This window comes from Penaeus monodon, chromosome 4, assembly GCF_015228065.2.
Source record: "Penaeus monodon isolate SGIC_2016 chromosome 4, NSTDA_Pmon_1, whole genome shotgun sequence".
NCBI lineage: Eukaryota > Metazoa > Arthropoda > Malacostraca > Decapoda > Penaeidae > Penaeus > Penaeus monodon.
The window spans coordinates 23411443-23437379 of record NC_051389.1 but is presented as its reverse complement, the minus strand read 5'-3'; the positions used below and the strand labels follow the sequence as shown (position 1 = coordinate 23437379).

Genomic DNA, 25937 nt, shown 5'->3' with positions numbered 1-25937 from the left:
CTTGTATCTGTTCAAAGTGAAAATAGTTTCCCAGCTATAGTTCTCACAAGCTTTCCAAAGAGACCTGTGCATATCTACTTTAATAACACACTACTCACTGGTTAATGCCACAGTGCACACCAAACCTCAGCTTGGGTGCTTGTATTTGATTTGCAATGCACGTGTAACCTGAAGTAAGTGATGACGAGGATATCGAGTGATCTGAAGTCTCACTTAAGTCTTCTTTCTTTTACCTTTTTTTTTTTTTTTTTTTTTACTTCTTAGGGAGAAAGTTCAGAGTCATCACACTTTCTTTTAACTTATCTGTTACTATTTATTTCTCTTTTCTTATCAATTATTATTACTACTAGTTTCCATTCTTTGCCAATAAGAAACAAGATAGTTCAGAACACTCTTCAACGTTAACAAGAACTGATCTGAAAATAAGAAAACTGTGCTATCTCTGAACTCCAACCCACTGTTGGAAGCACATTCTGACAGGAGTTTTATTTTGACCTGAAACTGAGCTGACATGCCACAAAGTATAGTACACTGCTTAAACATACTGCTCAATTCATAATGTGCAATGTATAACATCTTAGATAAGTATATACAATATCATTAACAAGATTTAAGCATGGTCAACAGATAATAATTTTCCCTTATATTTCTTCTATGGCTTCCTCTTTTTGAGAACAAAAAGACATTATATACATTATATTATTTTAAGTGTTAACAGTAAAATAGTTGACAATGCAGTCAAGTCAGGTGTAATTTTCTGATCTAACATCATCACCTTACCATTTCTTTATGTGTGACTTCATAGGCACTGACCACTGCTTCCTTAAGGGGAGCATCGGAGAGGATAGTGCATTATTGGAAAATATTGACATTCAGGAAAAAAATTCCTATGTTTGGGTATCCTTCAGCTTTCTCAAGCTAAAGTTTTCTAGCAAAACTTACAAAATAAGCAGTTATGGCAGATTTTCAGTGACATTTAGAAGCTAACTGGCCTTATGTTGCACAAGTATACAAGCCCCAAGGCCTAGGTGGTGATCAGCATTTAACAAGGGGACTGGGATGAGCTACATTTTGTCACTCAGTGGGTCTTCTTCAAACTTCATTAATGCTTTATTTCAGCAAGTTATGAAAATCCAAAAGCCTAAGATAAAGACAAGAGCATAAAAAGTAAGTCAGGGAGACAGGAAAAAAGCTTGAAGAAGGAAAGGCCACCCTCCTCCATGGTTTGAACATGTCTGCCACTGCTAGTTGTTCTGCACTGTCCATACTTCCTCCTATCCTGATCTTACCTTTCTCGCTAACCTGCTCTCCCACACCAAAAACCCACAGCTGTATCTCAGATACCACAACATAACCTTACCAAAAACATAATCTACTTTTGAAAGATGCTTGTCCATGAATGTGGCATAGCTTCACAACCTGACAACTTGCATAAAGGCTCTTATATCAAATGTCATGAAAGATTATTTTTGCCTCATAACTGGAGCAGGACATGCTGCCCCACAAAAGAATTTTTAGGAAAGAACTTTTAAGCTGGAATCTTTGCAACATATTAAAACTTCCCTTTGATATTTGTTTTGTTACTAAGACCTAAACACTATTACTACAGAGGTGACATCAAATTACAGCTCACATGGAGACTGTGTGGTGCAACTCTGGTCACTCTTTGTTGATGACAAGGACTTGAATGTATACAAAGCTCTCTGTAGATTAACCCAATGGGGCCAGGTATGAGAAATCTCTCAGCATCATAAACTCTGGTCATTTCTGGCAACGTCTAGACACTGGGCACAGGAATCCACTACATGTAGCGGAACTTCCAGCTCCATGTGCTCTGGCGCATTGCTGCACATACAGCCATACGCCACAGACCAAGCGGTTTGTTATGACATGTGTACACGTGACCTGTCAGGATTGGGTTAAATGAAGAACAAGGCTCTTATAAAGAACATCTTGTCACCAAAGAATATAATCACATGGAGAGGAGGATAGCCAGTGAATCTGTCACCACCAAGACTGGTAAGAAGACAAGGTATATAACATCCTTGGTTTTACACACATTCTCAGAGACATCACTAGCCAGCTGTCAGTAATATGGAAGGCCATAATGTGAGCAATGACCATGAGACCGAGGAAAGCAATTTATGCTTCACCATCTGGTGTCATCGCACAAGAATACACATCTAACATCTGAGAAGCTCATTTCCAAGAACTTGTATTTATCCAAGATTCCACATGAGAATTTCCAGTAAATGAGACACCTAAAAGGAACACATGGCTCCAGACAGAAATTAATATAATCCTAGATAACACCTGTCAGCAATGAAGGTGGTGCCTCCTGATACCTAAGCTTACTAATCATCAACACCTTATCAAAATGGCATTCTTTACAGGCTGCATCTCATACAGGTTCTCTGACTGATTAAACAACCAAAAGTAGCAGAGAGAGGCACACAAGTGGCAAAAAAACGTTGCCCAAGTAATGCTTGATTTATGGCTATGATTTCCCAGCCTTAAAATTTCACTCCAGGAACTTACAGCATTTAAAAAAGGATTAAAAATCTTACCTTTTATTCTAGCTAGATATTCATACTGAATGAAGTTAATTGCATATAATAAAAACATATTCTAAACTTCAAAATTCTGTATAAGTAGGGATCACATAAGACGCTTTTAGGATTTTGCCAGTGAGAAATGGATAAACCACGATTGAGAATATTTGCTTTAATTCAATTAATAATATTCTTCTCTTTTTTATTATTAATTCAATGATATGTATGTTCTACTCCAGTGCTCCCCTTAAACTTGATCATACTTTACTATATATCATATTACTTGCTCTCTTCTTATACTAATAATTCATACTAAAAATGGGAATGAAGAAAACAAAGAAATAAGAGAGTAAATAGAACCTCTGTAAATAAGCTTTCAATAAAACATATGTATATAAGTAAAACATAAATAAATATGTAAATGCAACTTTTCTTGTACTAATTACAGAATATGATTTTAATGGAAGCAAATAACAAGACTCAGGTGAATTTCTTTGTAAATAAATACAAGAAAAATCTATTATTGTCTTACTTCTTAGATTGTTAATCTCTTCTTAATTTACAAAAATCTCATGCTTTTTACAGTGACTTTCAGTGTATTGTGTTGTTGAACTTTAAAGAGAAGATAATTAGATATGCTCTACAATTTAAATGGTACAAGGTTACATACAAAATTCTTCATTCCTTGTCCAGATCCAAACGGTTGTATTTACGCATTCAAGACACACAGTCACTTTCTCTCCTTCTCCTTTCTCTACTCTCTTTTTTCTTCTTCATTCTCTCTTGTCCCCTTCATTCCCTCACTCAAAAATGCACATATGCAAGTACATGCAAACATAGACATTCTGGAAAGCCTTATAACATTTAATTTGCAAAGCACATAAGTGGTCAACAATGAGAACATTCTTTCATAAACCAATGTCTTATGTAAAGTCATCAAAAATGGTGTACTTAAAGAAAAATATATAAAAAAGAAAGCAAGAACAGACAAAAGCATACGCAAAACAGTAATATTTAAAAACAAAAAACAAACAAAAAAGAAGGAAAACAAACATAAACCACTCTATCTCCAACAAGGTTTTAATCAATGCCATGACAATTGGAAAAGAAAGAGAAAAGAAAAAAAATTGGAACACCGAATATGGCTCCATCACACGCACATACGTACATACACAAGAGAGATATGTTGATTGCATCCTCAATTCACTGACAAACACCTTGATTGTTTATGTACACCACAGAAAAAAAAAAGATATTACTGCTCATGTCAGGGAAGCTTTGAGAGAAAGGGGGAAAGGGGGTTAGAGGGTAAGGGGTGGAGGTAAGGAGACTCCTTGGTAAGTTATTGAGCAATGGGTATATTGCCAGTAAAAATAGGTTAATGGTATATACAAAACACATGCTCCCCCAACCCGAGAGAGAGAGAGAAAAAGATGGATTTCTTTTCTCTACATTTATGGTTTGCTTTCTATATCTTCCATATATTTTGATTTCTACTCTACTATCTTGAAAGGACATGAATAGTGCATGTAATATCTACCTTGATCAAGGGGGAATCAGGCATGACTTATTTTTACATATATGATATATTGTTATGATTATTATTATTATTACTTTTTTCTTAAAACAAGGCCACAATCTAAAGTGTAGTGCTAAGATATGTTACATCACTGCACAAAGCTCTTTGTAAAAACAACGTAAAATATTTCTCCACAATGGAAGAATGAGAAAATGTGATCAAAATGCCAACTATCATACATCAATACTGCACTGAAAAATCCTTGCTCCACTTCTTTTCATTCTCGGCATATTTTGTTTTTTTATTCCTGATTTTTCATTCATTTTATAATTATTATCATTATTGCATGTCACACACTACAGACTCATTAACAGAAAAAAGAAAGAATGAAAAATAAAAAACATGAAACATCTTTCCTCATTCCATCTCTGGATTTTCAAAGAAATTCAAAGCTTTTCATGAGGATGCCGAGCCTGGCTTGTAGTAGCGAATTCCATTCACCTGTGAACAGGAAAAATAATAAGAAAAACCTGGGAAATACTTTTACATTACAAAGAAAATCTATATATATACAAGATGAATTTTATCAGGATAACCCTCAAAATGTAACAAAATATAATGTTCTAAATTCTGTATTTTGCTTAAAATAATCAAGAATGAAAATTTTCCTCAACAGTATTCTTAATGATCACTTAATACTATTTCCTATCCTCTTTTGTGAAAAAGTGTTTCCTATCAACCAATTTATAACAATTCTTTTCTAGCACAAAAGTGAAAGAGAAAAAATCAAGTTATCCATTAAAAAAGGTAAAATGTCCATAGACATAAGATTCCACTCACTGTCATATCATGCTCTGTGATGTATGCAGGGATCTCCAGCTGGTCCTGATCGATGATGTCATACAGGTATTCAACGCCAGGAACAGAGTGAACCTGAGGGAAACCAGAAGAGATTAAGTCCTGGCTACATGGATACACAAAAAGTGATTGATGTTAGATTATGTGACATGCCAAAAAGCCACAACAAAACCATAAAAATTCATAGTAATTCATAATTGTCAAAGTACAGACTATGATATTCACTACAGCATAAAGCTGCAATCAGACTAAATAACAGTTAATCTCAATGCTTGATCTGAGAAGCCATAACACACTATAATACTACATCACAACATCATACACTAAAACACTAGTAAAAAAAAAAACTCACCTTGTGCTTGACCTGAGGAATTATAATACACTGTAACACTATAAACCACTATAAAATAATAGTACATTATAACACACTGTGACAGTACAGCGCATTATACCACAGCACAGAAAAACCACCTCACCTTATGCTTGATCTGTGGAGCCATGAAAGTAGTGAACCACCAAGTCATAATTTTGGTCCATAGAGTTGGGTGAACGATGTAGAAGGCTTTGAGGTTCTTCTTGTATCTGGGAGGAAGGAGGAGAAGAAATTCTCAGCATGATCATTGGAAATACATTGCACAACACCATTATCAGTACATGTTTATGCATTCACTAATGCCCCTCTATACATAGCCTCAAAGAGATACACACCATCCTCAATACCGAACCCCACCTACAAACACATCCAATTACACAGGGGATATGCATAAACACTTCAAACAAGTCTTGTCAAATACAAGCATAAACAAAATAAGCATTCACTTACGGTTCCTCACATGTCTTTCAGTACTGAAAACACAATTGCCTTAATTCTGTCCAATCTCAGGAAAGGAAAATCTAGCAACCCTTTGTAAACTAGGCCAATTTCCCTTTTGTGAAAAAGTAATATAGTGTAAAGCAATAAAAGTACTGTACATAATTACATGCATATGTACACTAAGTATCAGCTGATTTGAACAAATAAGAGTACTTCAGAGTCTGGGTTGCCATTTTCTTTTCTTGAGATGAAATGCAAGACAGACAGAGTACATCTCACAACCACTCAGCTGTGGACATCACCCCCCCAAAATCATATCTGGCACTTACTTATACTCAAGGACCTCATAGACCTCCCTGATCCAAGCAAGCGAGGGATGGTTCTCTGTTGTGGTGATAGTGTGGAAATAGACGATCACATAGTCACCACGCACCAAGGGGTCTAGCAGGTAGATCAGGTAAAGGATGGCCTGAGGAAAAATAGAAAATGGATATCAAATCAGGAGAGAGAGAGGAGAGAAGTAGAGAAGGAGAGAGAGAGGAGAGAGGGAGGGGGGAGGGAGGAGGGAGGGAGGAGAGGAGAGAAAGGGAGAGAGGAGAGGGAGAGGAGGGGGAGGAGAGAGGGAGAGAGGAGGGGAGGAGAGGGAGAGGAGGAAGGAGAGAGAGAAGGAGAGAGAGAGAGAGAGAGAGAGAGAGAGAGAGAGAGAGAGAGAGAGAGAGAGAGAGAGAGAGAGAGAGGAGAGAGAGAGAGAGAGAGAGAGAGAGAGAGAGAGAGAGAGAGAGAGGAGAGGGGGGGGGGCAAGAGAGCAAGAGAGGGAGAGAGGGAGGAAGGGAGGGAGGAGGGAGGGAAGGGAGGGAGGGAGGGAAGGAGGGATGGGAGTGGGAGGGAGAGGAGGGAGAGAAGGGAGAGAAGGGAGAGAAGGGGAGAGAGAGAGAGAGAGAGAGAGAGAGTGAGAGGGAAGAGGGAGAGGAGAGGGAGAGGGAGAGGGAGAGGAAGGAGAGGGAGAGGGAGAGGGAGAGGGAGAGGGAGAGGGAAAGGGAGAGGGAGAGGGAGAGGGAGAAAGAGAGAGAGAATCAGAGATATCGTGGGTGTGACTGATGGAAACTCTACAAACTGTACCAGATATATTACTGGAAACTAAGTACATCTCATTTACAATAAAAAAGATGTGAGAAAATATCCCTCCAGTTTCTGACTAGCCTAATTATGGTGAATAAGACTGTGGGTACATTCTGTGATTAGCCACAATTGTGGTAAATAAGATCTCAGCAATAATCCCTAAAGGATGAGAGAAAATTCAAGTCTTGCATAGAGTCTTGCATGGAGAAAAGGCGAAAAAAAAAAAAAAAAAAAAAAAAAAAAAATGGAAAATAAAAATAGATAACAGTAAAAAGGAAACATGTAAAGAAGAAAATAGATATAAACTAAAACTACAGTGATAATAATGAGACAGAACAAAAGAAAAGAAAACTACTTATCACATACATACCTTTTCCAGATTGATCTCGTTGAATTTGAACCACTTGCCGATGAAGATGATAACGGGACGGCCAAACTTGTCAACCCCACACTGGTAGAGGCACCCAATTCCCGAGACCTCGCTCAGATCCTCAGTCTTGGCACGGCGAAGGAGCCTCTCATACCTGTTGGGGAGGAATAGTCCAAAAATCAAAACATAAGCTTGAGAAGGAAGTTGCAATGACTTTCAGATATTTTTGGGCTACGTATAAGCTAACTTGGCATGGATACCCTGCCTCTTGTGATCTTTGCTCTGGCCTCAGTCTTCCCTTCTCCCTGTGCCCTACTTTTCACCTCCCTTGGTTTCATCCCCTACAGATTTTCTACAAAAATCAGTCACTGGCTCCTACAACAAATCTGTGTAGTTTCTCAGTGACATGAATGCCACTACAGTTGGCAGTCAGGATTTTTTTTAATGATATAAGCAAACAAAAAATTAATATATAAATAATAAACAATGATAATAATATCAATAACCATATTCCGTGCCAAGTTAGTGCCAGTGTGCAGCAGTCACTGATACTGTATGAAAACTAATCCATGCATCTAATCAAAAGATACAGTGATTACAAAACAAAACAAAAACAGCATTCAGAGTAAAGATTAGTTACTAATGGTTACTATAAAACATTTGGATTAAGAAAATATCCTAATTCTACCATGAAATGATTAACAGACGAAGATATAAATATGAAGATTAGTGAATTGCTTTCAAATGACAAATGGACATAAATTCCTTCAAGGATAAATTAGAGACAAATATAATTTTTTTTTTGCTCAACTCGCATATATGTGAACTTGAAGTCAAGAAGTACTGCAAAAATGAATATAACAATTGTTAGACAAATAACAACCACAGATTATACAGTTAATTGTCTTTCCAATTCATCAAGCCATATCTGCATAAGATCGCCCATTATTTGAATTCAAATTTGCCAAGATTATTCTATATTTTGTAAGACTTGACATGTTGTATTTAATATAATACATATGTGTGTGTGTTGTGTGTGTGTTGTTTGTGTGTGTGTGTGTGTGTGTGTGTGTGTGTGTGTGTGTGTGTGTGTGTGTTTGTGTGTCCGTGTGATGCGTGTGTGTCTCTAAGAGTAACATATAAGGGTAACATAAAATCACAATTAAACACTACAAACAAAATACAAACACATTAACACTATATATATATATATTATATATATATATATATATATATATATATATATATATATATATATGTACAACTAATAACACACAAACACATATACACATAACTAACACAACACAACACACACTAATACAACACACCACACATAAACACAAACAACACTATCAAAACAAAAAATACAAACCAACAACAAAACACACACACACATACAAACACAAACACAAACACAAACACAAACACAAACACACACAACACACACCGTAATCATTTATTACACACACACCAACAAACACCCACAGCAATAACACACACCAACAACAGTGACCCAAAAACAACATCATTACAAACTTAAAGCGAACAGTAACAAAACACACACCCCACTCAACAAACAACACACTCCACAACACAAACAGCAAAACCAACCAACAAACCACACACACAACCATACAATACACACACACACACAATTATATATTATTGACATAGTTATGAAAAACTTTCCTTGGGGTAATGAACATCTCATATAAATATGTTTGGGCAAGACAGGATTGTCTTGTGAGCATCACGGAAGAGGGGCAAAGATCCCAGAGTGCATTGATCATTTCAAAAAGTGCATAAAAAGAGAAATGCATTGAAGAAGCACAGGGCGTCACCACACACAAGTTTCACAAGTGGGACAGATAAGTTCCATTTTCATGTGATCCATAAAGCACCCAGATCCAAGGTCCAAACAGCACAGAAGTCCAATCACTGGTTACATATGTAACAGGGGCAAAAGTTCATGTTATTTAAAAACAGACCCAACAGCATCTATCAAACAAATTACACGTAAGCACTGATAATCATGGTTGTATCAAGATGATAATAGGCTGTTTTCTTTGAGCAGACTCAATTTTTTTTTTAAAAAAACCAAGAACCAAAATCCAGGCATTAGGCTTTCTTGAGTGTCTTGAATCTGCTCACCCAAACACTCTTGTGGGGGATCAAGACACCTCTGCAATGGTATAATCTCTTTGTTTTTTTGTTTTTTGTTTTTCTTCTTTGTTATCCTGTATCAACATGGTAATAGACTGTTTTACTGAGCAGATTCCATAATGTCTTTCTAGATTGTCTACATCTCTGTTTAACCCTTTGCCGACGGGTGGCTTGTATGCACATGCCATGGCATGGCGGGACCATCTGCCGAGGGGCTTGTATGCACATGCCATGGCATGGCGGGACCATCTGCCGAGGGGCACGTACGCACATGCCATAGTGTATGTATGGACATGCCATGAGTTTTTTTTTTTTTTTTAACAATCATGGCAAAAGATTATTTTTCTGCCACTGAAAGTGTGAATAAATCGTTTTTAACACTTTCTCATTTTTACTATGAAAAAAAAAAAAAAGACGATTTCAACTCCATGATGCCGCACGCTGCTTATTTTATTCGGACTATAGATAGAATAACGATCAACTATGGAGTCTATATAACAAGAAAAATATCCTTCAGTCTCGATTTATCAGGAAGTTTGGCAAGTAGAGACTTTGGAAAATAATGAAAACAACATAACAACATATCTTCGTAGTATTACTTAGTAGTAAATGGTATGGGATGCTGGTATTTGGCATGAGTGGTCGCGCATGCTAGGGCGACGATATAAGCCCCCGGCAGCAAGGCCCCGGCCTCTATGAATACTACCCGTCGGAAAAGGGTTAATAACAGTAAGATAAGCAACATTGAGTTATGACTTTTTTTTATATTTTCTACTTGTGTTGTCAGTCAAGTCAGGAATAGGATTCTGGGCATGGAAAATATCTTCCCTAGAGCTGGCAATCTTCAAGCTATAGCTCACACACAGTACATTCCTATATGCCATGAGTATAATATCTACCTAAGCGCTTGGATATGATATCTGGCATTGAGCCTAATCAAAATTTTCAATTTTTATAAATCATACGATATGCCATTAGATCGTGAGTATAAATTTATTATATATAATATATATATATATATATATATATATATATATTTTATATATATATATATATATATATATATATATATAAAATGTGCTATATTGTTTTTCTCCCTGATAAATTCCTTTCAGTCAATAAAGTACAATATTTGACATTTAGAAGGAAAAACCTTTCATTTCAGTGTTGTATTCTTAATATTAGATAAACAGGCAATGAGATGCTAATCTAATTTCTTTTTTAAATCTATATATGGCACTATAATGAGACCACCATATAAAAGAACCATATATTCTTTTTCACACAAAAGCAGATCACAAATAACACATAAAACAAAGTGGAAAGCTCTATCATAAGTACAAAAAGAGAAAAGAGAGAAGAGAAAGAAAATGGGAAACCAAAGGAAAAAACTAGAAGACCCTCTTGCTTTGATTGACCATTAATCAAGTTCATTTGCAATCACCTCAACCAAAGATAAGCCACAAGTCAATAACAGTAAGTTCAGTATTTAGGGAGAGTTGCCTTTTACTTACGAAAATAATTCCCTTCAGAATACATGTTTGCTTGCGGTAATAAGATCTATTTCAATGTGGCAAATATGAGAGTCGTGTGGTGTGACACATCATGTAGAGAAAGAGTATTTTATAGAGTCAAACTTGTAATAATTTCCTTAAAAACATACTGAAAGGTTTATCTTTGATCTGTTCTTATCTGGGAAAGAAAATGAGCTACTATTTTGTATGTTCTAGGTTTATAATGGCATACAGCTAGCAAGAAATACATCCATAATGTTACTAATATCTACCACTACTAGGAACCTTTGAACAGCCTGGAAAGCATTAAGCAAACTGTAATCACAAGACTCAGTCAACTGTGTTAATTTCCTCACTGTAATATCATGACAACTTTCAATCTCTCATCTCAATGTCATATTCTATTATCAAGAAAGAGAATGAAACAAAAATACGAAACAAAGGAAAAATACTGGTTTTCATTACTTCATTAATGTATAATTAATAGCAAATTATGATACACACATCCATACCAAAACAAAAGAGAGGAAAAAAGAAAAGAAAAGAAAAGAAAAGAAAAGAAAAAATAAATGAAACCCCAATGAAAGCGCACTCCTCACCTCTGCTTGTGCTGGAGGTCAGAGGTCATGGAGGCAGTCTCAGGGTCAGCCGTGGCATAGGCCGGTTGACCCCCAAGAAGCCTCTGCTTGTCAATGTCCTCCTCCATTTGTGAGAAGGCGTGGTCGCCAATGCTCACAGACGACTGGAACTGCGCTGCCAAGTCTGCAGAGTCTTCCAGGTCTGCAAGAATGATGCCAAGGTTAGTTGAGGTTTGTCTTGTGAGAGGGGCAATACGTCTAACAGTAATGCAGTATCATAATTACTTTGTGTATTCCTTTTGCTTTTTATATTATGGCAATAATTATAATGGTAAAAGCTGTAATAAAGATGATAATAATAATGATGATGATACGAAAAACAGTAAAAAAAATTATAGCAATAACTTTTATAATCATCATCATCATCATCATATAATAATAATAATGATGATAATAATGATAATAATGATGATAAAAAAAGAACGAAAGAAAAAAAAAAAAACAATAACAATAACAATGACATCAACAACAACAATAATAATAATAATAATGATAATAATAATAATAATAATAATAATAATAATAATAATAATAATAAAACAACAATAATAATAATTAAAATAACAACAATAATAGCAATAGTAATAACATTAACATTAACATGAATAATAATAATATATAATATATATAATAATAATAATAATAATAATAATAATAATAATAATAATAAAATAAATAATAAAATAACAAATATAATAATAATAATAATAATAATAATAATAATAATAATAATAAAAATAACAACAACAATAATAATAATAATAATAATGAACACTTATACGACTACTACTATTAATGATAAACATAACAAGAGTAGTAAAAAATGCTCACCATAGCCAAAGCTTCATATCCTACTATGGCTATTGGTAAAAATTTCCAATATCTAAGCTTAAAATTCCATCATATTTCCCCCTAAGAGCAAGCAAAATTGTGGTTAAAGGTGATAAAAGTAATGCATTCTTCAACAGCAACCAGTACTGTTCCTATAAAAAGAAAGAAAGAAAATAAAAATATAGTAAAAATGCCAGATGAAGTAAAGACAAAGAGAGGGATGGCTAAGAAAATATGAAAGCTGCAGCAGGAGATAGAAAAAAAAGAAAAAAAAGAAAAGAAAAGAAAAACTTCAGCTCATGATACAATGTTATAAAAGACAAGCATCAAATCGGAGTATGTTTTCTCTTTCTGTGTTATTTTCCGAATACAGAAAATCTTTCCAATAAGGTAAGATTACCGAGATTTCTCCCAATGTATTTAAAGGAAACAAAAATCAAATAATAACATTTATCATAATATTATTCATAACCAAGATAATGAAAGCCATTGTGATGATGATAATGACAATGATTACAAAACCAATAATGGTAACCATGATGATGATGATGATGACAATTACAAAAGTAATGAAAAAAAAAAAATATAATATATATAATAGTAATAGTAGTAATAATAATAATAATAATAATAATAATAATAATAATAATAATAATAATAATAGTAGTAGTAATAGTAATAGTAATAGTAATAGTAACAGTAACAGTAACAGTAATAGTAATAGTAATAGTAATAGTAATAGTAATAGTAATAGTAATATAATAATAATATATATAATAATAATAAATAATAATAATAATTATATATTATTATTATTATTATATTATTATATTATTATTATTATTATTATTATATCATTTTATTATATTATTATACTATTATAATAATAATAATAATAATAAAAAAAAAAAAAACAACGACAACAATGACAATGACAATGACAACAATAATAAAAAAAATAATAACAACAAAAAATTAATAATAATAATAATAATAATAATAATGATAATAACAATAATAGCAGCAATAATAATAATAATGATAATAACAACAGCAGAACATCAAGTCACCATGGGATGAGATCAATAACAGTACTTGCATAGTCCATGGTTAAACTTCATTCCAATACAAATGTGTGCATCCTTTTAAGTAGATACACTTTTTAATAGTCTAAATCAACAATGAGGAAGATGCAACAGAAGGCTCACAAAACACACAAAAAAACAAAACGAATACACAACATACCTTTCTATCCCCCTACCTGAAATACCTACCCCTCTATTGCACCCTCCCTTCACATCCCTATCATTCTGACCTTTCCATCTCTTTGTGACCTTTTCCTTTCTCCCTCACTCTTGGGAGTTCAGCTTTTCTCTGCTCGAAAAGAAGTGGTCAGTGTGACACCACTTGCTTTTTGTCTCTGTGACTTTTTGTGTCATGCAAATGGCAATTTTTTATTCATTGATAAGATAATTAATCATCAGTGCCTTAGAAACCAATAATTACAACATTGTAATTCTCATTTAATCCATAACCAGTAACACATAAAACATAACTAAAGAAAAATAACAATATGCAAATAAGTATAATGAAACAAAAAATCACAAAAACAACCCAATCAATCTTCCTCCTTTCCAAAAGGGTCAGGTGAGGCAGCAAAGCTTGACCAGAAATATAACATCAATAAAAAATTTGGGTCAGTCCTACAACAGCAGCAATAACAGAAAAAGAAAAAGAAAGAAAGAAAAAACTGAAACAGAGTACTTGCACTGCTTCCCCGTGCAACAAATGACATATTGACAATATTTGTACTAATTTTTCATTACAACATGCAATGAAAAACATGCATGTTTACTAAATACATATACTAAAATTTCAAAATTACCTATAAAAATGGAAAAGAACATGAATCATAATTAAAAAATAGAAGGACAAACATCAAGATTGAAAGGAAATGACAACTGCATAAATGCATCCAAGTAATCACATTTCTATGAACAGGATGTTAACCTTTCTGTCTATGTAGATAGATACACAGAAAAGACACAAAATTCCTCTCCTCACTATAAACTGTAGCAGATATTTAATACAGTTAGTACCACTCGCTTAAAAATACCCACCCATCCACACAAAGTAAGTGAACCAAAAACAGAACTTTCAAACATGTAGTAGAAGTAAAATGAATTACTTCCTGTCCTGCACATTCAATTCAACAAAAATTAAAACTTCACAAACTCACTTCCTCCAACATTGTTATTTTACCTCCACCCCCTCAAAAAAAAGAAGAAAAAAAAAGTGACTGAAAAATAATACTTTCATACATTTCATGTTTCATATCAGTTTATGTACATACAATGAAAATATGTATATAAAGGCTGTAAAAGATATATTAATCAAACCAAGTACTTGATAGTAATTAATGAGAAAAAAAACTTTTTATTAAATTGCAGTTACTGCTCATGACACACACATTCAATAATTAACAGAATGCTATGAACTTAAAAAACGTTGGAAGTTTCCTAACTTACGACACTTGAAAAAACATATTTTGATCCACATTACTACAAAACAGCAATGAACACTAGCAAAAGTGATTTAAACTGCCATAATATGCTATCACAGAATCCTATATTCAAATTTTCATTATTGGAAAACTGTAACAGTTGTAGTTGTAACTAAAGAAACATTTGTGTTTCTAGATGCAATAACCATAAAAGTGTTTAACCAATACCGTTAAGTGGTTAAAACAGTTTAGGATTACTTTGTATGTAATCTTGCCTTCAAAACTTAATATTCATCACTATCAATAAATTACAATCTCTATGTGTTTCGATGAGAATAACAATAATCTTCGCAAATTATCGTACACCAATTCCTTACCTACACATAATTCAATATGCAAAGATTTATATCCATCACTAATACTGAAATAGAATGCCTTATGTACATGTACTTTGATGTACATCGCTTAATACCCAGCATGAATAAAGAAAGACAATTCCAACAGTTCTTTCATATATCCGGCGATGAACTCGCGAAACACGTTACGACATAATTTTACAAACTCTACGGGAACCACGCACCAGATTTACATAACTCGGCCTGTACAATCAGGACACTAGAGATGATATACTACGGTAATTACGTTGAAAATGATGAGGAAAACATCTGAATAAATAAAAGTGTATACGACATTTACTCCTTCCACTAATGCATTTCACGGTCATGTATCCATACTGATGTATGAGCGTTTGGCTATAAAAATTCGCCAGACACGCCATGAAGACCGGCCATGCGGAAACACGTAATAAAAGCCCTCAAAACAAATGTTCCAATGGAACATGTAAACCGTTAACTTCTACAAGTGAAAAAAATGTAACTGAACAAAGGTTGGTGTGTGCGAGCAATATCTATGTCCTACTAATCGAAATATTCATTACATATTAATGACAATTATATAATGATTATGCTAATATTCCTATTACTATCAACAATAATATTAGTAATACTAACAGTGATGATGATGATGATGATGATGATGATGATGATGATGATGATGATGATGATGATGATGATGATGATGATGATGATGATGATGATGATGATGATGATGATGATGATGATGATGATGATGATGATGATGATGATGATGATGATGATGATAAATAATAATAATAATAATTATAATAACATTATTATTATTATTATCATTATAACAACAGCAACAATAGTAATAAAAGAAAGAATACAAACGGATAGAACCACCCCAGAACAGCAAACCACGTGGAATGCTGAACATCCATGCTTGCAAACGCCAAACCAAACCACGCAAGCAATAAGTGAAGAACATTATCGGACGAGGCAAATTATTTAGAAAATGCGGGTATTAATTATATATATATATATATATATATATAATTATATATAATATATATATATATATATATTATATATATATATATAACTTGCACTGACAATAACAACTGAATAGTGATGATAGTCATACGGTGATACCCACAAAAAAAATACATCGGTGAAAATGTTAACGATAAAAATGTTAATGATAAAAAATATGCTAATTACAATACAGCAAAAAAATAAAAATAAAAGTAACAACAAGCATTGGCAATAGCAAGAACAGTGCACGAGGAAGAGAAGCACATTTGAATCACCCGCCTTGAGAGAGCGCGCCGACAGAGGGCGAGCGATCAGCTGACTCGCCAGGAATCAGCTGGGTTTCGTCACTTTCAATCATTTCAGTCTTTCCGTCCACGCACTTGGGCTACACACATTCATCAACTCTTTTTCTCTTTCACATATATGGGCCGTTTTCAATAAAGACTACGGTCGTTGCATGTCGTTGAATGCAGGTATTTAAATAAAAAATATTTATGGAGTTTTCTCTTGTAACGGTTTCAGTCAAAAGAATAACACAGATTTCGATTTCGTGTTTTTTCTCTCTCTCATACGGACACTCATGAATCTGGCTTCGGCTATGGTTCACTTTCACTAATGCCGTGTCGGTAAAGGTGCCTGCCTCTTGCTAAATGCGTCTGTCTCTCATTCCATGGGTGAGGCGGCTCGGTATGGATTCCTGTCGTCGGGTCCTCGTTCTCTGGCTCTCGCTATTCTCTCTTTCCTCGCCCTTCCTCCCTCTACGATCCAAAGAGGAAAGAGAGAACGCACAAATAAAATAATATACTAAAAATTAGACTCCTCTTCTTCCTCGTCCTCCTCTTTCTCCTCCCCCTTCCATCTCCCTCCGCGCCATGACACAACACAACACACGCCCACACACCCGCACGCAGGCACAGTCACGCCCCCGAGCACAACACACGGACTAAAGGCGGCTCTGCTTTCCTCGTCCGCAACTCGCGAGCCTTGAGACGATTCCCGAGACCGAAGGCCGCTCGCAGACCACTCAGGCCTCGTCGGTTATCGGCAGACCACTGAAGGAGGCCTGACGAAGGGCGGAGGAAAGGGCTGGGAAGGATCCCTGCCGCCCGCCGCCACCGCCCCCATCTGCACATGCGGCGGCGGTGGCGGGGCGGGGGAGGAGGTGAGGGAGGGATATGGGCGGGGGGGGGGGGAGGTAGAAACCGGGAAAGGTAAGAGGGAGAGCCGTCACCCTTTTCCTCCTCCTCCTGCTCCTAAAACATCACTTCCTTCTTTTTTAACTCCGACATTCCCTCCGTTTCCTCCTTCCTTTGCTTCCCCCCCCTCCCCTCCCTCTACCTCCACCTCACCACCTTCCCCAATTCCCTGCCTCTCCCCCCCCTCCCCTCCCTCTACATCATCGTCGTAATCGCAAGTCATCGTCTTCCATCCTCTTCATCTTCTTCTGGCCCCTCTCCCCTCTCCCCCTCCCCCTCCTACTGAATCACGTGATCAATTTACCCTCCGCTGAAGTTGGTGCTTCAGTCTACGCCATCAGACGGACCTCAGAAGCACGAAAAGATGTCAATCCTATGTTAAATCAACTCAAAATCGACCGTAATAGCAGGTAAGCATTTTCGAACACGGCCACCATCCCACTCTCAGTCACTCCATTTACTCACCCATCACCCCACGCATTCATTCATACTTCCGTGCCATCCACTAACAAACTCATCTCTTCTCCCACCCACCCGGCCAACCTACGGATCCCCCCTCCCCCCCATCCGCCCAAACCCATCAACTCTACTTACCTATCCTATCCCACCAAGCGACTCCTCTCCCACACACCCTACCCATCTAGCCACACAGCCCACCGCCCTTGCCAACCCACTTATCCACTCATCCGTCTTTTCCCCCACCCACCTAACCCATCTGACCCCCCCTCAACCCATCGACTCCCCACCCACCTAACCCATGCAACCGACCTACACACCTACCCCTCCATCCCTCCACTGCCCCCCCCCCCGAACACCCTCTTCCTGAGAGTTTGGGAAGTCGGGGCCATTAGTGTGCTTTCCCACGCGCCGCCGGTCGAACCCAGGCCCGCGCCGCCGCCGCCGCTGCAAGCGCCGTTGAAAATTACCTCAAGGGATTTGCCGTCATAGATAACGCTTATTCAATTTTTCTGTCTTGGTCTTTCTTTCTTCCGTCCTTTTCTTTATTTATTTATTTTTAATTCTATCTCTCTTTCTTTCTTTTTCTTATTCATTTTTCTCTCTTTCCATTATCCTTCCTTTCTCCTTCTCTTCTTTTGACATCGTCCGTCGATTTCGCTCCTGTCAGATAAATACGATACTGCAGAAAGCAGGATAAGAAAAGGAAGAAGGAAAATCCAAAATAAGAACTGGTTGGAGAGAGGAAGGACATAAAGAAGGGAAACAAGGTCACGGCGAGGCCCCAAAAGCAGGAGACGTCGGGTCACCAAGCACATTTTTCTCCGCCTCCTTCCGTGCTGGCGCTCGCCCGCCTTCCCTCGCGGCCGCCCGGACTCCGCTTCGCTCTTTCTTCATCTTCCTCCGTTTCTGGCGGTCATTGAAACAACTACACTTACACGCACACATACACACACGCATGCACACATTTTAACAACCACAACACACTTGAACTCTTGACAAAATACAGCGCTGACACGAGAGCATGAATTCAGATTATAGCTGCATATCTGCACCGCGACTGCAAATGCGCCAGAAAATAGCATTCAACATTTCACCTTCAAAAAATTGGTTCTACATCACTGGTTCTTTTTATGTGAATTTAACGAAAATCTTTACTTTTTTCGTGAAGAGTTCGGCTCTGATATTTAATCAATAACATTTTACCCTTTTTCAGGAAAATGCCTTTGGTCAATATTTCTCCAATTTCATTTTCTTCAATTGATAAGCAATCGCCAAACACAAAACAGGCTAGTTACCCCTAAAACACACAAACCACAACATATACAAAGACGCAGACGCACGGACAGGTAGATAGAGGGATATACATACATACATACATGCATACATAAACATACACACACACATATATATATATACATCTATACATACATACACATACACACACACACACACACACACACGCACACGCACACGCACACGCACACGCACACGCACTCGCACACGCACACGCGACACACACACACACACACCACATCACTCACTCACTCACTCCACGACTCTATTCTTTTCTCTCTCATCATCTCATCACTCCTCTCATCTCTCTCCTCTCTCCTCCCTCACCCCCCCTACTACACCCCCTCTCCCTCTCACTCTCACCTCTCCCTCTCCCTCTCCCTCTACCTCTCCCTCTCCCTCCTCCCTCTCCTCTCCCTCTCCTCTCCCTCCTCTCTCCCTCTCTCCTCTCGCCTCTCCCTCTCCCTCTCCCTCTCCCAGCACAGCCCCATCCCCTCCCTGGAAATGGCACTCGTAGGCACTCGCCATAGGTCACGGCGCGGCATTTCTGGACCTCGGCCGCGCCCTATTCCTTGAGAAAACCCACTTCGTCACGTCGCTTTCGTCGTTTTTCGTTGCTTATGACTTTTATCTGACTTTTAAATGAGTTTTCGGTTATAAAAGACTTCCATAAGACATTTACGTTATGTAGGACAAAGACTTTAACGAAAATTTCCTCTAATATTTTCTTTTATTTTAGAGTATATTGAATACCTTATTTACCAATCCCATTCGGGCTATACTTTGGTTCTGTTTATCAGTAATTTTCTTCTTTCTTCTCTCCCCCCCTTTCTTTCTTTCTCTCTCTCTCTCTCTCTCTCTCTCTCTCTCTCTCTCTCTCTCTCTCTCTCTCTCTCTCTCTCTCTCTCTCTCTCTCTCTCTCTCTCTCTCTCTCTCTCCCCTTCCTGCATCGTCGTCGTCGCCATCAATAGCCCAAAACGACATTAAGGCTTCCCCCCCCCCCTCCATCTCGCGACGTAGTCACGACGTCACTCAAACGCTCAAAGTCGATATGACGTTACACACTTTTTCATTTATAATTTTGTTCATTTCATTTCGCTGTTTCTTCCGATATCCTGCGTAAAGTGTATGGGACTCTTTCTCCCTCTCCTCACTCTTTCTATTTCATTTTCTCCCTCTCTCGCTGTCTTTTTCTACTGCTCTTCCTCGCCCTTTCTGTCTCTTCTCTTTCTCCCTCTTTCCGTCTGTCTCTGCCTCTCCCTCTGTCTCTTCCTCTCCCTCTTTCTTCTTCCCTCCCTTCTTCCTACTTCCCATTCACTTATCTCCTCCGCCCTCCTCCCTCTCCCTCTTGCTCTCCCTCTCTCCCCTAGCGCCCCTTCCACCCGCTTCCCGCTGCCGAGAGACGACCTTCCAATAACAATCCACATTCACGATCCACCTTTCGCTTCCACATCCCACTGCAGACACGCAATAAATAACAAAACAAACAAATATGCGTCCTTTGATTCACAGAACTGACAAATATTAGTGGAATTTTCTCATTTTCCTTCTTGTCTTCTTGTAGTTCTATCTTTACATTAATTCCGCCGTCACTTTTACCATCATCACAATCGTTAATACAGTAGGCATAACTCTCGCCATAGTTATCGCTATTGCCGTCACAGTCACTAACAGCATCGCTATCACGATGTTTCAACCGTTACTATCACACGACGATTATCGCTGTAACTGTCACAATCGGTTTCATTACTAGTTAGCATCACCACCACTTCGACCCTCACCATTCCTTTCGCCGTCCGGCCAGTGCACCCACTACTGTCACTATGACCACTGGCATGATCACCATCCTACCCACCCTCACCGTCATCACAGCGGCATCACATCAGCCCCCTCACCATCGCGCCATCATCACAGCGCCGTCACCACCCATCACCCCGTCACCATAGCGCCGTCACACCTACTGCGTCACACCTGAGAGCCGCCGCCTGTGTCACTCCCGGCGCCGCTCCTCGTCCGTCCGCTTTAGTTTCCTTGGCTTTTATCGCTATCACCCGATGGAGGGGGAGAGAAAGAAGGGGAGGGGGATGAGAGGGCGAAAGGGGAAGAGGGAGGAAGGGAGAGGGAGGGGGAGGGAGAGGGACGGAGGGGGAGGGGGAGGAAGAGGGGGAAGGAGGGAGGGAGGGAGGGAAGGAGGGAGAGGGAGAGGGAGAGAGAGAGAGAGAGAAGGAGAGAGAGAGGGAGGGGGGCAGTCGGAGAACATATAAAGAGAAGAGAAAAAAATTACGAAAGGCAAGTTCGGCGGGGGGGGGGGGAGAGACAAAAAAATACAGAACAAAAGATAAAGAGTCGAGAAATAAATGGACGAGAAAGTAGAAAAAAAGAATGGATGTGAACTCTAAGTAAAAATGATACGAGAAGATGGTGAAGACGACGAAGAAGCAGAGGATGCTAGACGCAAAAATAAAGGCAGCTTCTCCATCAATTCCTCCACGTTTGCCAAAGGTTACCAGAGTCCATTCGATTTCTTTTTCCTTTTTCACTTCGACCCGCTTTTAATCTTTACCAACGCACTTCCGTCTCGGTCACACTTCACAGCAGGTGTATCCCCCAACTCACTTACACTCACGCAGATGCACGCGCGCACCGGCCACCATAACGGCGGAGACTCACTGCCACGGCCTCCAAAGGTCTCAGGTGAGGAGGACGGACTCTTCGAAGGGAGGGGGGGAGGGGGGAGAAGGGAGGGAGAGAAGGGCAGGGTGGGTGGGAAGGAAGGGAGACAGGGGAGGGAGAGAGAGGGATGAGGAAGGAAGGAGAGAGAGGAGCAGGGGTGGGAGAGAGGGAAGGAAGGGAGAGGGAGTGAGGAGGGAGGAAGAGAGGAGCAGAGGTAGGAGGGAGGGGAGGGAGGGAGGGGAAGGAGGGAGGGGAGGGAGGGGGAGAGGGAGATGAGAAGGGAGTGAGAGGGAGATGATGACGGCGGGGATGAGGGAGAGAGGGGCAGGGGCGAGAGGGAAGGGACGGAGGGAGGAAGGAAGGTGAGGATGGAGGGAAAGAGGAGAAGAGGCGGAAGGGAAGGAGAGAAGCGAGACAAGGGTGAGAGATGGGAGAGAGATCGGAGAGGGAAAGGAGGGAGAGAGGGAGGAAGGATGAGGGCTGAGGGGAGTAGGGAGTAGGGGAAATGGAGAAGAGAGAAAAGGAGGGAGGGAGATGGAGGAGAAAAGAAAAGGAGCAGGCTAAGAAAAGAAGAAAAGGAAAGGTGGAAAAAGTAAACAAAGAAAGCCAGAAAGAAAGAAAACAGGTATAATCAACTAAAAACACCAGTCATACAGAACGACTCTCAACAAAGACACAATGAAGTGTGCGGAGGGGGTGGCCGGAGAGGGGCGCGAAAGAGCCGCCCCCCCCCCATCACGCACCACAAGGCCATTAAGTCCAGCGCAAGGGCAGGAAAGGCGGCCGGAGATAAGACAGCGCCGTTATCTCCTCATCATTCACATCGCGGACACAGAGCCGGCGCCCTGCAGGGGTCATGCAACCCGCCTCGACTTATCGCCATGCACTTCCTGGCTGTTATACCGAGACGAAGGCCTTCGTTATGCTGCAACGGAAACTACTGTTGCTATTACCAACGCTATCGGAAAAACCTATTATCAATATTAGAATGAGTAGCACTACTGATTTTGGTACAGCCTTACATACATGCATAACATACATACATACATACATACATACAATAACACAAAATATACAAATACACAAATACACACAAATACACAAACACACACACACACACACACACACACACACACACACACAACACACACACACACACACACACACACACACACTTTTTTTTAACGAGAACAAGCCCTATAATGAGCCAGAGCCACCCCATGCCCCTTTCCCCTCCAACCGGAGGGAGCGACACAAACACGCGAGGGGCGGCAGGAGGAGGGGAAGCCCGCCCACCCATTTTCTCAACTACTCGGACATGTCATATCACTTTACCCTCCCGCCGCCCTCCCGACTTCCCCCCCCCCCCTCCAGTCGAAGAAAAGACAGCGTGAATTTTTTAATAAGTATCGACAAGGCGCTGGCGATCGTCCCTCGGGGTGAGGCCGCGTCCGCTCTGGCAGGGAGCAGGTGCGGCCAAGAGAGGGAGACAGCGGGCTTGTACGTGCTCCCGCTGAGTAAACGATTTATGAATAAGCTGAGAAAACTATTTAGGAGTAATCGGAGCAAACTTTTTTTGAAAAATCATGTGTCCTCACTGAGAAAACATTGCAGTTAGCGGGCACTGCTATTGTGACGCAATCCTGTGACCTCCTCGTGGTGCCGATCTACTTTACCCTGCGGTTCCAGCGAAGAAAATTGCCTCTCAAGTTTCCTCGCCCTGGCCTGCGCTCGCTCGCTGCCAGGACGGCCAGGGATACAGGACACAGCTACAGAACCCCTGCTGCCACTGTGGCCGTGAGTTAAGAGCGTACATCCTCCGTCGCTGCCCGTCCCTTCCTGCTCTGCCTTGCTTCCTTTTCTCTTGCTTTGTAGTGTCCTCCTTTTTACTTCTATTAACTTTCCTTTACTCTCGCTTCCTTTTCTCATAGCATAGCCGTGCCAGGGCAGATGACTAGATGCTGTCTTATGAGACGGGAAGGACAAGGCATAGAAAACAAACCGAACGACTACAAAGCACTCCGGTAGCGCCTCCTTGAAGACAAGGAGAGAGCAAGACTCGAACAGACGCACGCAGTTGGTCCCACTCAACAGGTCACAGCAAGGAGGAACAGAAACACAGCCGGTAATTTCTCTCGCAAGTTTTCCCGGGAGATCGCAAGACCAACAATGAAATGCGAACGACTCTAAGAATATCAAAAGAAAAAGAATATAAAAGGGGCAGTGCTGTTTTCTTTATATCTCATCGTACAAATTAAATGTTCACAATACCTTTATCAACATTTGTCACCGGCATCAACAGATCAATGACACCGAAAGAGCGCGCAAATGGGCAAGCGACGCTTCCCCTCAATAACAACTAACACATACAAAGCAGAGAGCAAATGAATCGGGTTGCAGGGGAATGGGGAAGAAAGGAAGAAGGGAAAGGGAGAGGAAGGAAAGGGAAAAGGAGAAGAGGGAGTAGGTAGGGAGAGGGAAAGGGGAGGGGGAAGGAGAGGAGATGAGCTTGACGGAGCTGGAGAGAAGGGTGAGGGAGAAGAAACAAAAGAAGGAGGAGGTGGATAAAAGGGCGAGGTGAACGCCGTATTTACCACAAGATCCGTGTTACTGCCTCTCTCTCCTCCCTTCTCACCCCCCCCCCATACATACACACTTCCTTCATAGCTACAAAGACACGAATATGATGTTGACAGTGGCTCTTCGCGTTCCCCGTCCACCCCCTCCCCCTCCCCCCTCCCCCTCCTCCCCTCACTCCTACTCCTACTCCTACTCCTTCTTCTTCTCCCCCTCCCCCCCCCTTCCCTCTACTGCCCCTTTCCCTGCTCCCTTTTGTACCTCCCCCCCCCCCCCTCCGAGCTGTCTCTTCGGAAATGCCCCCGCCGCACCCCCCTCGCACCCCCCCCCTTCGCAGCACAAAGGGAGGGCCACCCCTTCTCTCTTTCTCTATTTCTTTCTTTCTCTTCCTTCCTTCCTTCCTTTCTTTCGTTCTCCCCCTCTCTCTGACATCGAAGCATCAGAAAAGATAAAATGGAAAAAAGAAAAGAGAGAACTCGGAACAGGAAGAAGAGGAAGGGAGATAAAAAATAGAAAAGGAAGCGGCGTAGAAGCAAGACGAACATAAAGAAAGTGGAATCAAAAGATAACGCGAAAGAACAGGAAGAGGGAGCCGCGAAGGAAGAGGAAAGGGGGGGGAGGAAAATCAAGAAGCAAAAATCGAAAAGGGAAGAGGAGGTGGAATAAGAGACAAGAAGAAGTAGGAGAATAGATGCAACGCATTTCATTCACTCCGCTTCCATTGAAACACATTAAGATATGGAAGAGTGAGAAGAGCAAGATTAATGAAAGGAATCGAGTATGTGTGTATGTATATGTATATATATATATATATATATATATATATATATATATATATATATATATACATATATATATATATACAGAGGAAGGGGGAGGGGGAGGAGGAGGAGGGGGGGAGGAGGAGGAGGAGGAGGAAAAGAAGGAGGAGGGCGGAGGGAGAGGGAGGGAGAGGGAGAGAGAGAGGAGGAGAGGAGAAGGAGAGGAGGAGGAGGAGGAGGAGGAGGAGGAGAGGAGGAGGAGGGGGGGGAGGAGGAGGAGGAAAAGCAGGAGGAAGGGAGAGGAAAGAAGGAGGAGGGGAGAGGGGAGAGGAGAGAGAGAGAGAAGAGAGAGAGAGTAAGAGAAGAGGGGGGGAGAGAAGGGGGAAAGAGAAAGGCAAAGAGAAAGAGGAAGCAGAGAGAGAAGGAGAAAGGGAGCATAGGGCGCATACATGTGCTCGTTAGTGAGCGTGTTAATGCGTTCCCCGATACGTGGCCGCCATCTTAATCACGCTAACCGGCCTTTTTGATCTGTCTCCCTCCTTTCATTCCTTCCATGTGCTTGATCTCCAATTTTATCCTTATTTTTACTATTGCCATCACCTACACCATAAATATTGCCAATTTTCACAATTCTCATAATCAGTGATACGATATCATTAACATCCTTATCGTTATCATTACTATTACTTTCATAAGCATCATC

The 25937-nt window shown here is 39.8% G+C and overlaps 1 protein-coding gene across 3 annotated transcripts in view; it reads right to left on the bottom strand.

Moving 5' to 3' along the window:
• Nucleotides 1-234: 234 nt before the first annotated feature.
• Nucleotides 235-25937, bottom strand: part of LOC119570990 (protein GDAP2 homolog) — a 101041-nt gene continuing 75338 nt past the window's right edge. For all 3 annotated transcript variants that reach the window (XM_037918499.1, XM_037918503.1, XM_037918509.1), the window contains exons 8-13: nt 11509-11689; nt 7233-7386; nt 6073-6212; nt 5406-5511; nt 4912-5004; nt 235-4572 (exon numbers count right to left, since the gene is read on the bottom strand). In XM_037918499.1, the coding sequence (XP_037774427.1) occupies nt 4528-4572; nt 4912-5004; nt 5406-5511; nt 6073-6212; nt 7233-7386; nt 11509-11689 (719 nt within the window). In that variant the 3' untranslated portion in view covers nt 235-4527. The remainder of the gene's footprint in view (nt 4573-4911; nt 5005-5405; nt 5512-6072; nt 6213-7232; nt 7387-11508; nt 11690-25937) is intronic.